This window comes from Vidua macroura, chromosome 6, assembly GCF_024509145.1.
Source record: "Vidua macroura isolate BioBank_ID:100142 chromosome 6, ASM2450914v1, whole genome shotgun sequence".
NCBI classification, from domain to species: Eukaryota; Metazoa; Chordata; class Aves; order Passeriformes; family Viduidae; genus Vidua; species Vidua macroura.
In genome coordinates, this window is record NC_071576.1 from 8,472,452 (window position 1) to 8,487,284 (window position 14,833).

Below are 14,833 nucleotides of genomic sequence, written 5' to 3' on the forward strand. Positions count from 1 at the left end.
GGGAAAAAAACTTGAAGCAGCACCACCATGACACCTGAGGCCACACTGTCCAAGATAACCAAACCCCTCCTGCTAAAACTTCACACATCCCTTTTTCCCATGCTCCAGGCAGTTAATTGAGGCTGAAAGAAACTAACATCCTTCTAAAGGTGCAAGACATGTATTTCACAGCTGTGAATAAATGTCTTTGATGTCTGCTTCCTGAGGGGACCCACTATGAAACAATTCTCCCAGACCAACCAAGGATCAAACCAAGCGTGCATGTACATCTTTCACAAATAAACCCATGGACTTTTGCAATTACCTGGGTCAAACAAAAAATAAGAAGGGGCTGAAGAAGCCCTAGAGTGCTGATTGGGATTAGCCACTCCCACAGCTGGATTTGAGGCAGACAGACACCAGGAGCTACCCTACTTGGCAAGGTGGGATTCATCCAGCCTCTCAGACTAGGAACCTGCTGCTGGGGCTTTGTACCATTAATGCAAATACAGCTGAGGAAACAAAATTACACTAGAAAATGAATTTACATGTTTTCATGACTGCAACACAGTCTTTTCCTTCTGTCTTCTCACCTCAGCCAAGCCAAACATGCATGATAAAACCTAGTATTAACCACAGAGGAAAAATAAATGGTAGAGCAGGAAACTAGAACCTCAGCAGACAACAGCCCCCAGTTTCCTGGCAATTTACAGAAGAGCTGGGAAATAGGCCTGTAATTTCAGAATAAAAACAGTGAAGCTAGTTAAAAGGCACAGAATTCCAATTTGCATTAAAGTTTTTAATATTTAAAAAACCCACAACAGTTGCATCTGGAACAGGAATAATTGTTTGCTGAATTTTCTTCAAAAAAGTCTGCAAGAACTCATTTTGATAGTTACCTATTTGTCCATGTTTACCTGAGATAAAGTAACTTTAGTAAAATTCTTAATATGGATAGAAATGCTACCCTTAAAAACAAAAACCTCTGAATAGAGACAGCAGAATTACCTGTACATTATAATAAAAACAATACAAAACACTTTGACAATTAATATGAACCAGATTATCCAGCAAAGCCATATAATGCATTGCTGACTACTCAAATACAAAATAAAAGGAAATTCTGAACATGGATTTAAAATCAAGGTGCTCAAAAGTGATTTCTTTAGTTTCGGGGGGAAAACAAGCTTTTGTGACAATTTTCAAATAAAGATATGTTTCTTGCATGCAAAATTTGGTTTGGCCTCAACAGTCTTTTTCAACAGAAACGTTTGATCAGCTGCAGAAGACAAGCACTGCTGTAACTCCCTTTTACTCCACTGCCTCTCTAAGCACAAGTCTAATATTAAAACATTGTAAATTCTTATGCTTTAGCATGTGAAGATAGAAAATAATTAGTGGTACAAGTCTTTCCTCCCTTGCAAGCAGAATCTTCAGTTGCTATTTTGCCACCATGAGTTAAATACCATAGCTTTTGAACCAGGGATCCAGCTAGAGTCCAGACCAGTTACTGGAAATATTCCCATTTCAGCAGGGCTCCGTGCCTTCAGCTATTAGGCTGAGAAGGATTAGCACTCATTCTTGCTGTGTTCAGATGCCAGAAGAGGCAGAATGGTTGAGGGCTGCTTTAGCCACTGTTTTTGTACAAGTTTCTGGGCTCATCTTGTGGTTTTGTGGCTGTGATAGCGGAGGGTTTCTAAGTCCAAAACAATGAAACAATGGCTGCAGTAAAACCCCCACTGGGAAGACAATTATGTGAATCTAGCTTAGGCCTGCTCCAGCAGAGGAATAGCTCCACTTGCATGAAGAAACTACCAAAACAGAGGCATGCTATGACATTTGGACATTTTTAACAACAATGGTGTATTTAAATACCATGGAATTCAGGTGTCTAACACCACTGCATAAGTCAAACCAGAGCAAGGGTTAAGATTCAGTCAGGCTCAGTTCCTTCCTCTGTGCTTACAGTATTCCTCGGTCTTCACGCAAACCAGGCTCAAGGCAGGCAAAAGAGCAATTTTTATTATTAAAAAAAAAAAAAAAAAAAAAAAAAAAAAAAAAAAAAAAAAAAGAGGTGGTTTTAAGTAGTTTTCTCCCAAATGAACTTAAATGTCTCATCACCCCATAAATCACTCCATGCACTGACAGTTGAACCACCAAAAGGTCACCCTGCTCATGCTGAACAGCTGCTCCAGAATCTCCACCAGTTTTAAGTTAAGATCCTCAAAATGAAACTGAATTTATTTCCTCCCCTTTTGCAAGAGGCTTTATAATTTTGTGAGCCCTGAAGCATTCTACAAGGACACCAGCAGAGAGGGAAAAAGCAATACAATATTCACCAAAGTTTTCCCCTGCCAAGATGAGATGCTACATGACCTCCACCTCAGGCCTTGCAAATAATTATGCATGTTTGGCTTAACTCATGCCAACAGCTGCAGTGACCCAAAAGGGTCTGAGAGCAGGATTCAGCAAGCACACGAGTGCTTGCAGACTGAGCACAGCACCAGGCCACCCCTGCCAGCTGGGAGGTTTGGTACTTACTCCGTTTAAGCTCCCAAGATCCTTCACCCAGTGCTCATCCTTCTCCTTGTCGTAGTTGATTACAGCGTGCTGCTTATCCACACTGCGGGACTGGCAATGGAAGCACAATGAGCGTGAGAGCGGTCAGGCATAACAGACACTGGTAACATTGAGACATTAAACTGGCTTGATGTGGGGTAGGGGGACAGAGGGGGAAAGCAGGAAGGATTAAATACTATTTACTACTATAAATAATGGAAGGAAAAGCAGTAAATGCTTCCATGGTTATTTGCAGAGTTTGAAGACAATAGGCCATTTTCATGGAGAAGGGAAAAGAAAAAGTTTTTAAAAAATCACTGAAGGCTGTCAAGACTATACCACAATTTCAATAAATTGTATCAATGCACACAGAGCAAAATCAGTCAAACTGAAAGCCTGGGGGCCAGGATCTGAGCCAGCATGAGCTAGAAGATCTCAGTTTTTCAACTGCTGAGGCCAATGGCCTCAACACTAGGGATGCTCCTACTTGGGATCATTTCTTCCTATATTTCAAAGAGAAAAAAAATCATTTTCTTGAGTTACAAACAAAACTTGTTCCCAAAAATTTATACTGTTCCCAGGATTATGTCCTGGAATTCATTTAAATTTTAGGATGTGTTCCAAGTTAGAGAGAGGTTAGTAAACGTGGAATGAGAAAGAAAGCAACTCCAGAAAAATTTAAATTGTAAACTGGGTTTGAGTACACTGAACTTGACAGTGATCTGGTGCCACTGGCTTTGTCACAATGCACAAGTAATGCACCTTATCTTCAAAACAGAGTGTGACACTTGAGCAGGCATCATGTCAGACTTCTGAAGAAATGCTAGAACAAAATCTATGAATAATTTTGAAATATGGTGTGTTACATCTTAAAGACACCAGACTGTCTGTTTTTAGACCTGCTGCTTCTCGTAACTTGAATCCTTGCTGCAGTTGACCTTAGGCTGGAAGCAGTCACTCCATCAGCACGTACACAGAGCACTGAGACCTCCCTGGTACTTCAGGCCAGGGGAGGGAAGGCCACGCTACCAGAGCAGGGAGACCAGCCAGGCTCCAAGTCAGCTAATCCTCATCTTCCTGGGCACCAACCAACAAGTTCCTGCTGAAAGTCCTTCCCTTTTGCCAAGTCTAAACACACCGGTTTCCACAGCACTGCTCTCAGCAAGCCATTATCTGGCTTCTTGCAAGCATGCAGAGGCAAAGATTGTTTCAGGCAATTCCTTGGTGAAAACAAAAGAGGCTTTTTTCACACAAACTGCTACTATTTGCAGGAATTTTTTCTGGCCCTGCCAATGTCAAGCACATGGGAAGTACCACAACACCTGAGAAATGGCATATCCTTCCCCTGCAGAGCATCCATCAGCCCAAGAGACACATCCTCCAGAATAACCCCGAAGTACCAATATGAAGCAAGCACATGCCTGGCCATAAGACTACGTTCCCACCTTGCAATGTCCCTCACACTATTCATGACATGTCACCTCAAGCAGAGGCAGTGAGGACAGGTGACCCCAGGCCTCCAGCTCCCTCACTAATACAGTTATCCACATGCTGCTGGACTTCCAAGGAAGCACTTCATGCTTTGCTGCCCAACAGATGCTGCTCAGACAGCAATCACCCCCCCAAAGACACAAACAGAGGTGGGACAGGCAGAGAGAGCGTGACTGGGGACAGCCCACCTGTGCCTCCTGCTATGCTGAGCACTAAACATGAGAAACAACACACAGCAAAGCCCTCCCAGGAGGGGCACACACAAAACCCTCACCCCCATGTCATCCCCACACTTGGTGTCTGAGCCCTGACCTCAAGGCAGGGCAGGTCTTAAGCATCTGCAATGAAGCTACTGCTTCTTTCTCCTATTACCCACATCAGATGCAGCTCCTCAGTCCGTTTTTTAAAAGACCCAAGTGGCTGTGGCAGGTGTGTGCAGTGCGAGGTAAGGGTGGTCCAGGAAAGCACAGCTGAGGGACAGTGCCCAGGCCCTGCACCTCAGCATATGGCCCTGAGGATGGGAGTGTCTCCAGGCACAGCCTCAGGTACCACAGCAGCTGATGCTACACAAGCTGGGGTTGTTCCTCATCTGTCACATGGTCCCTCACACCCTCTGGTGGGATGTGAGCCCAGTCGGTCCCCACAACAGTCTGGCTGTTTGAGCACTGCTCTGGACAGGCCTCCTAGAGGGCTCACCACACCTCAGCTACAAAGCAGAGGGCGATGACCATCCCCTCTCCCTATCCATGGGCATTTATGTGCTACGTTTCATGCCACTGGAGTCAAAGACAACCATGCACAGGGGACCGTGCCTGCACAGCAGAGACGTGATCTGTCTTCCCTGTGATCCCTCTGCTACTCAAAATTGTGCATGTCACTGTTCCCAACGAGATACAAGGGAATGCTGATTAACTGGTGCAGCAGTGTTTGCTTTAGCTTTTTACAGCACATCATGGAGGTTCCATTTAAAGATTAACAGATTCTAAAGGTAGAACAAACCATTTAGCCCCCTTCCAAGGGCAGAAAGGTTTCCAGCCCAAAAAGTTAACCCAGACAAAAAAACTGGGGCAGGTCTGGTATCTGATTTTAAATGTATCACAGATCACTTAAAAAGAAGTTTATTTCTGGGAACCAGCTGTCTCCAAAAAATTCAACTTGCCCTGCATCTGACCCTGATGTAACTGAGCACAGCCCTTGGTCTGCTGTGTTCTGCAACAGCTGACTTCAGCCACTCAGGGGTCCCCAGTCATATGAGGGTCATCTCAGGGGAGCAGACATGTATTCTAGCAATATGATATTCCCCTCCATAAATGCAGAAAAAGGTCACCAAAGGAACCAATTTATGCCACTCTGTTTTCCAAGGAAGTTTCAGCTGTGTTCAAGAAAGCCCATGGCAAAAGGAGTCAAAACAACATGCAAAATCTGACCCACAGTCTTCATCCAACCTCTCAACATCTCTTTAAGAGCACATCAGGAACAAGGCAAACTGTTATGCAGATTGCACTTCTGTGAAATTTCATGCTTTTGTGGAGAAGAGAGGAATTTTCTTAGTTTTGTTTATGTTAAGCCAGCAAACATCACAGGAACTGGTAGCAGGAGTTCCTAAGGGCCTGTCTCCAAGGAAATTCAACTTAAAGTAACTAAAATCACACCTTATTTATTTTGATGCAGACTTGCCAAAGGTCACTCTTACTTGAGAACTGAGGTGTGGCTTATTTCAACATCAGTCACATTTAACATAAACTGCTCTTGTGTGCAGTGCCAGCGGCTGATGGTGTTTTTGTCTCAGAGAGGAGCAGGCTCCCTCAATCCCACTTCCCATGAGGAGACAAACCAGTTTCCATGCTGGTCACAGCTGAGAGCCCAGGGACAGTCCAGCCCAGCAGGCCAGTGGTTTCTAAGGAGTGACCTGCTGAATCACAGAAAGTGATTTAAGAAGCCCGAGTCAACACATCCATGGCTGCAGAGCTCCCAGCCATCTGCAACTTCACTGGAAAGATTTTAGGCATCTATAAATTGAAAAATTGCAATTAAGTTGACTGAATCACTAACATAAGAGGACTTCTAGCCTAAATGCACATGTGCAGCAAATACTGAGTTTTGCTTAAGGATGAGCCATGACCTCTACAACCAAAGGCAAGACTGATCCATCATGAGAAGACACAGGGGTCCAAAAAAAACAAAAAACAAAAAAAAAAAAAAAAAAACAAAAAAAAAAAAAAAACCAAAAAAAAAAAACAAAAAAAAAAAAAACAAAAAAAAAAACAAAAAAACCAAAACACAACAGAATTTCCAATAAAGTGTTAATAAGAAACCTCAATTACCCATATCCAGATGTCAAAAGCAAAAAATAACCAGTACATCCTTGCAGTTAATCTGTTTCACTAGAAATGCACTTGTGATGGGGTGAGCAGTAGTCTTGAGCTATGGGTAAGAGATCCAAACAACCAAACCAGAGCTGGAGCACCTCAGGGGAGGTTGAGAAGGGGAAAAAAGGAAGGGAGGTGTCCTCTTAAGCAGTGGTAATCTTCAGACAAGAAACAAGGCTACACTCCAAGAAGCTGGAAATGAAGGAAGCATATAGCATTCTCACCATGTCCCAACACTGGACCTGTTATCAAATGAAAACAACTCTCAGGAAAACACGTGTACTTTTCTGATTAAGAATATTTACACTTCTCTGCAGGGAAAACATGGACATTGATTTGTTGCTACACTCAGCCCTCATCCAGGGCTGGAATTTCCAGACATTCAAATCATTTCCTAATATAAGGTTGTGCTGCTTTTCTGTCATACTATCTACCATGCATCATGTTTTAAATACCTAGTAGACAAAATGCACACACAGCATATAACTGAGGATGGAGGTACTTTATATATAGCTCTTCCTTCTTCCACAATCATGTTAATCAAATAGTACAAAACACAGGAATAGTACCTGGGGGTCTGCCAGTCCCACAGTGGTACCAACACCTTCGATCACCAGGTTCCAATCAGCCACGAAACCAGGCAGCTCACTTGTGATTCTCAAAACTGCACACATCATCAAATCAGCAAAATCAGCTTCAAAAGCTTGCAGAAATCTCCACAGAGGCACAAATCACACTGGCTACATGTGCTGCACATACCCTACAGCTTTGTGTTTGGTGAGGAGTCCAATCCAGAGAGCAGGGAATCTCGGGATGAAAGCATGAGCTGCAGAGATGCCAAGCAAAATCCACAAGGCAAAAAGACCTGCTTAGGAAGGCAGGAGGAGAAATCCAGGCAGCCAGCCTGCATTTCCCCACAGGGCCGGGGAGCAGACGCAGCTCAGCTGCCTGTGCAGATACAGATGCTGCTTTTTTCTCAGGAGAATTACCATGGGTGAAAACCTACCGGTTGGGGTTGAGACTTGGACCTCAGCCCTGCCAATGCTGCAAGGCATCGTGGCACTGGAGATAAAATAAACAAACATGAGCAGTTTCCCTGTTCCTCACTGCAGTCTGCTGTGCACTTCTGGCACAAAAAAACTGCAGTGTTCTGGTGGCAGCATGCAATAAAACAGTTGCTCGAATACTTTCCATAGTGAACAGGTTACATTTCTGCCAGTACTGTGCTCTGCACAAGTGTCCCAGTAAGGAAATACAAACCTCTGCTGGTGACCCACTTTACAATGGAGACAGAAAAAACCAAATTAAAAAAACCAAAAAAAAACCACCCACTCAACAAAACAACAGCAATAACAAAAATCAATTTCCACGCATTCTGGCCTGAAATGTGAATTTTGCTCCTCAAAAGTAAACATATGCTGGATAACATTTAATGACAGATGTGAACACTGGGTCCTTCTCTTTCACCACAAAGCATTTCACAGCGTTGTGTGCATTGGCCCCCTCCAGTACTTTTCCAGAATATCAGTGAATGCTCCATCCTGCCCCAGGCTGGTTGCAAATGTGTCACCCCTGTGGCAGCCTGATTGCTCCTAGGGGCAGGTGCTGCCAGCTTCTAATGACTGCCTAAGCAGACAAATCTCTTCAGCAAGTGTAGCCACCTCATCCTGGGGCTGGACTCGCTTTACAGCTCCCAGGTTGCAGAGGCTCCTGCCCTCAGCTTTGCTGAAGCCAAAATCATGGGCTTTGCGGATCTGTGGCTGAACCAGGGCCTGAGTATTCAAGCAAAAAATAAGGCACTGAACAAAAGAGAGAAATCCCCCAGGAAAATGAAACTATAATCCCCACAGCTTGGCAAAGGGATTTGGAGGCTGGCACGGTTCCCATAAAAACTTAACCCGTTATTTTGGGGTAAAATGGGTTTTTGCTTGCTAGTTCCCCATTCCCAAAGTGAACTGGTTCAAGTGACCCAGGGTCAGATCCTGACCACAGGCAGGGAGCATGCTGCCCAAGATGCACTGGCTTTCCCTTTGTTTTACATGGCCACCCAGGAGGAATGGAAAAGCATCATTTTAGGTGGGACACAAGCCTGAATTTTTATAGTGCAGCTGAGCTGCTACTGTCTGGATCAGGATCTCATACAAGGAAGATACATCTCCCTTTTTTCTCTGCCCTCTCCAGAGTGGGACAAACCCTCCCTTGGCAGTCCAGGCTTCCAGCACCTGCATGAAGCCCTCTCAACCCTAATAACCATCTGCCTTCAGTGCCACCATCACCTCTCTCCCTACCCTGCCTCCAGCAATGAACTCCCCTCCCAGGTCTGCCAGTCTTGCTATGCCTCCAGCCTCAAACACCCATATGCCATCAGGCATCATAACCTCCTCCCATCAACTGCACATTAACAGAACACAATGGGACAAGGAAGAGCCAAAAAAACAACTCTAGGCCTGGAAATACAGGATGTGCATCCTTCCTCCCACAGCTGCTGTCCCAGCACCTGGAAACACTACCTGTCAAAAAGCAGCACCTTCCCAAGGCTAGATCCATTCCCTTCTGTAAGACATTTACTTCCTTTGTAACACCTAATGAATTTACTTTTGGTAATTCCCAACACCCAGGGAGTGACTTAGGTGCTTGTTCACACCCTCTGGATAATTGCAGTGAAACAGCACAGGTGGGGCATCTCCCTGTCCCGACTACAGCCTCCCACTTCAACCCTACACTGCCATGGGGAAGGAGGTCCAGACACAAAACCCAGCAGAGATTCCTCATGGCTTCTTCTGGGAGCTCCCAGTGCTGGAAATATGTGAGCAATGGAGGGATACAATTTCTGCACTGTCGTGAATCCACCTAGAAGGACCAGGAAAAAGATCATCTACCAACTTCTCACCATCTGCTTCTTCCCAGCATAACGCTGTAGACAACCCACACCACACCTATGGTTGTTTATGTATGCACTTGCTAAACTACATAGGAAAGACACGGTATTATCAAGTATGGCCCAGGGAAGGCAGGATACATCAGGTCAATGAAACCTTAATTTGACCAGATGTCACACACAGGCAGAGTTCATCTTTGCACTCTATTATTTGTGGAGCACGCCGTGCACCCTGCATACCAGACACAGAACAGATCCTGCGGGGAAAAATACCCAAGAACGACACAATAACAGATTGCATCTTCATGCCTATGTACACAGGGGCAGAGGCAGGATTACACAGGCAGCCTTCAGCAGCCTTCACACTAGTGTGTTGTTATAAACACTTGACTTAGCAGCCATAAGAATACTCCTTCAGTTCCTAGAATGCTGGTAATTCCCTGTCTTTTTAACAAAGCAAGCTAAAAAGATGGAAACACAGTATTGTTACCTTTGTGTGATTCACCAGAAGAATGAACTATGTTCAGCTCACAAGGCCCTACCACTTGAACTGACTAATTGGTATCATAAGCACCACTGGTCCCATCTGGACCAGTGACAGATGCTTGGCTAGGAGCTTTCACAGCTCTCTTCTGACACCAGAATAATAAATAGCAAGTCTTGACCCATCTCAGGCCTAAGGGCGATGCTGCTCAGCAGCCACATCCTGTAATGCCCGTTTTGCCCACACCGAGCAGCTTCTGCCCTATGTGCACCACCCTCTCTACTTTTCCAAGTCCTGCTGCTTCTCCTCTCACTCTGCACAAACAGAATCCTCATTGTACTTCCTCACTTGGCCAAATCTTCATCATTTGGTGAAGCTCTATAGAGTAGAAATCCAACCACTACATGCAAAGATCTGACCCGTGGCTTCCTGAAACACAGTTGAAGAGGTTGAACAAGCATTCTGGAAGTATCATTACACTCTTGGCTTGTTCTTGCCCTTTCCTCGACAGCTGCTTTGACCACTGAGTCAGGAATGCCAGGTTAGGTGTACCCTGATCTAATCTATCACAGCTGCTGTTACATCTACACCCCATCCTTGTGAATACCTGCACCCAGTTCCTCTTTGCCCAACCTGTGACACTCCTCCACTCCATCTCCTTGCCAACCTCACTCCCAGATGAAATTACTTATGGCAATACTATCAAATAAGTCCCTGCTGACCATATTCAAACTCCAGCTTTTATTCAAAGGTTTGGAACTTGGTCAAACACATTTAGATTATCGATTAATGGGAAAAAAAACCCCACCACCTCCAACCTAGAAATTCACTCTTGAAAATCTTCACTGACTCAGCTCTACTACAATGCCAGAACTTCAAAGAACAGGCTAAAAATACTTTTAAATAATTGACCTGAAGAAAACAGCATTTTTCTCAGAGTTGCTCACAGCAAAAACCAAAGAAGGGAGATAAATGATTGCATCCAGAACACACTGCATAAAACAGATGCCTGGAAAATAAACTCTCATCCCAAACAGCTACAAAGTTTAGCAGAGTTATAAGCAATTGCAAACAGTGTCTCCTGATAGGAAATGTCAGGCTGTCCCAAAAGGCATAAAGGATAAAGGCATAAAACAGAAAGCACCATGCTGCCTGCACCTACTCCTGCTGTAACTCACACTCATGTACAAACTCACATGCCCAGAGCATCATTCTAAAGGGAGGGAAATAATCAGGGGAGCACTGATTAAACATTTCTATTCCCCAAATTTTCCAGTAAACATCACTCTCAAACAAAAACAGGGAAACCATGACACTGCTTTCCATTCTGTTAAATATCTACATTTAGCAAAAATGAAAAAAAAAAAAAATGTTTTGTTTAGGAGCAGCAGGGAATGTTTTAGTGGTTAAGTGAAATTTTTGAGTTTGCAAAATGTTTGTCCCCTGAATACCCATCACATTAAGCAAGTGATCAAAGCCAATAAAAATGGCAGCATCTCCCAAAAGAAGGATGTTGGGGGGAGGGAAAAATTATTTTCTTCAGGATGGTCCCAAAATTCTTTATTCTTTTATTTTTGATTAAAAAAATGAGTAGATCTTTTCAGACCATTACTTCGTAACACCCCCAAGTTTCACATTAAAAACCCACACCAGTGCAAGTTAGTGAAGGTCCAGATTTCCACACTCCTGCAGTTTGTTGACTGTTACCTGAAGGAAGCAGCAAGGCTGTTGAAGAAATCAAGCACTTTTCTTGGAAAAAGGGCAGAATTGAGCCCTTGGCTCTGGTAGGAACACTGCATGCCAAGCTACAGCTACTTCATGGCATTTTCACCCATGCATTAACATTCAAACCCAATGTAAATCTCACATTTACTTGTACTAGAAGCTTTAGAGGGCTGCAAAACATTTAAAATATTTCTAATCCTCTTAGTAGGTATAGAAGGTATCAAGGTACCTTATGTTTCCCTACTATCAGACCTACTCAACTTTAAGATTAAAGACTCTGGGTTTCTTCACCTCTTTGTTAATCAGAAAGCAAATTCACTACTTGTATTATGAAATAAGAAAGCCAGACAAAGCTAAAGCTTAATTGTTTGGTGACAAATCCATCCTTTTTTGCTGTTTAGAGATCTGATACCTTGAGACAGCACATTCCAAGAAAATATCAATAGACAAGACATTCCTAAAACAGTAAAATGAGAAAGGCAAGACTGCAGGTCTCTGGGACAAGGATTATCTCTGTGTTGTGTGTGAGAGCACCATGTTACACATGGTCTCAACAGGGAACCACAAACCATGTCACGATGAAATCAATATGCAGTAACAGCCTTGGACATGAAAAAACAATGACCAGGTCACCCAGTCACTGCCAGTCTGTTCCCAGCTGAGCACTTTAAAGGATTAAATGCCAGTATCTTGAAATATATATGGAAAATAACTGTGCAGTGAATATACAGTTTCAGGGTCAGTACCACAGAAATACTACAAGGTGCAAACAACTGCCACAAGATCTCTGTCCATCTGCTCTGATAACTGCCCTGCTTCTTAAGCTCCCCCAAGACAAACGATTGTGCCAATCTGCACAATGATTTTGTGACATGGACAGTCACAGTAGGGAAAAAGTCTATTTTTAGATCTCATCCTCCATCTGCTCACATACAATTCTGCTTGGATATGAAGACTCTCTGTTCACAGTTTCTCTTCTGCACTCAGTCTTACTACAAACATCTCATTTGGAGCCCCAGGTAGCTCTGGAAAACATCTTCATTAGCAAATGGCTAGGAAAAGAATGTGCTGTGCTGTTCAAAACAAGACCTTACATGTGAGCCTAGAAAAAGCTTTATTACTGGAGATAGCAGACCAGTTATGTTTATAAAGGGTCACATGTAGCTCACCCCATGCTGGCTTTTATAGACAATCCAGAGCCTTCACTCTGGTGAAATAATGGAAATCTCTTTTAATACCACCCACAACCTATGAGCCCCCAGATACAACTGTTTCACAGATATTCCTGGCTCCTCCAGGAATCTCAATTCATTTACCTTGTAGAAAAGTGCATGGCAAATGAAGAGCCTCACAAGGTTGGGTACTCCACAAGCAACACTGACAAGCCAGCTCAGACTGGCAAAGAAGCATGAAATACTCTGGTTGGTATGGAGTGGCTCACAACCCACAACATCCAGTTAACCCCATAAGCAACTAGAGAAATAAGCTGTGCATTTTAAGCATAATTGATATTTGGGTTCTTTATTATTTAGAGACCACAGCTTAAGATATGACTGTCAGAGTACTGAAAGCTGACAACAACCCTCAAGTTCCTTAACAAGATAATAAGATGGGCAGCCTAAAACTCAGACCATTTCTGGAAACCAGCGACATCGTGTTTTCTCCCTCCAAGTCATGAGAGAAGATGCCAATCAGGTTCCTGAGCAGCCAAATGCAGACGTACAGCAAGTATCAGGACATTTTTAATGTCTCACCTTTACATGCCTCACCAGCCAGACATGTAGAAACATGAAATAAGAGATAGTGTGATTCATGGGAGAACCCAAACAAACAATCTGCTGTGGAACAGGAGCTCCCAACTCTACCACAGCAACACAGCCGTGCCACTCACTGCCAGCAGGCAGAGCACTGCAAGCTCTCCTCTTGTGGACACTGACATTTTATTACAGCTAGACAGCACCTTGCCCTTCAAGTACACCTCGTACAAGAACTTCTACCTCTCTAAACAGATCTCCTACTATCATACAAAATCCCTGCAGCAACTACAAATGCAACCTCCTCAGCAGATCATCAGCACAGCATTTAGGACATACCTGTGATCAGGTCAGCAGTGGAAATTATGAGGAGGGAGTTTCCATTGTGCAGGCAGATTCCTAATTTTGCCACCAACAGGAACATTTGCCACCTCCACAAAGAGGCAAAAGGGGGACGGGCAGGTGCAATAGAACATTTTTTGTGCACTTAAGTACTCATGGCATGGGTTTAGCAGAACCACTATTATAATTCTGAGCTTCTACAAATTCCTGAGCTAAACTGCTCCTGTCAAAAGCTCTTTGCAAGATTCCAGCTCCATTTGTCTGGAGTGACATCTACTACATTATGCTGTCAAACATCAGACCACAGTCAACAATTCAGACATGCTGGATTAGGTCCAGCAGAGACACATGCTGGTATGGAAAGTACTAACAGAAGCTGAAAGTTTGCCCAAGTAACACAATTACTTTGGGAAGAGGTCACCAGCCTACTCAGCCTACCAAAACATCAGCATTTTCTACCATGATAAAAACACCTCAGAAATACCAGCATAAATAATTTAATCAAACTTAAAGGGAAAAACAGGTAAACAAAAAACCCTGCCTGCATTCAAATCACATGTAAACAGCGCATGTGTTAAAAGCTAAAAAAGCCAGCAGCATAATCACAGATCAGGACAGAATGGTATGTCTTTGTTTACTGCTTCTAGTAGCAGCAAGACAGTTAATCTATTTGATTAATCTCCCACCACTACGGATCCTATCCATCTGATGACATGGCAATTTGAAAACCTCACTGACACTGTCACAAACATGAAGTCTTCAAGGGAAACACAGACTCAGGATAAAAAGACAAAATTCCTTTTAAAAGGTGTCACTTGAAAGCATCAAACATCTCTACAGGTCCCCAGCATTACATACACATCTACTGCATCTTCAGAAGAAATAATTACAAAAAAAAAAAAAAAGCCATGTTACCTGGAGCATCAGTTCACAGTCATCTCTTCCAACAAATATCATCTCCCGAGGGAGCCGATGGCGAATGCCAGTGCTGCTCACCAAGAACCACGAAGTCACGCTCATTTTGGCGCTTGGCACTTAACCTTTATACATCCTAAACACAAAAAACCCCCACAAGACACAGTTAGCTATTAATGAAGCGTGCAAGTACAAGAGTACCCGCCATTCCCAAATTTCCCTCTACCACGGGACCCAACACTGCCTCATGCACTTGTGTTCCTATCTTAAATCTCTGGTGACAATAAGCAGTTGTGAAGTGTCTGCCAGGACCTGCTGCCCATGTGTAGGAGCTCTG

The 14,833-nt window shown here is 43.6% G+C and overlaps 1 protein-coding gene across 1 annotated transcript in view; it reads right to left on the reverse strand.

Moving 5' to 3' along the window:
• Window positions 1–14,601, reverse strand: part of CEP170B (centrosomal protein 170B) — a 56,822-nt gene extending 42,221 nt beyond the window's left edge. Inside the window, exons 1-2 of the mRNA XM_053980942.1 lie at window positions 14,497–14,601; window positions 2,521–2,610 (exon numbers count right to left, since the gene is read on the reverse strand). Of these exons, the coding sequence (XP_053836917.1) occupies window positions 2,521–2,610; window positions 14,497–14,601 (195 nt within the window). The remainder of the gene's footprint in view (window positions 1–2,520; window positions 2,611–14,496) is intronic.
• Between the last annotated feature and the right edge of the window lie 232 nt (window positions 14,602–14,833).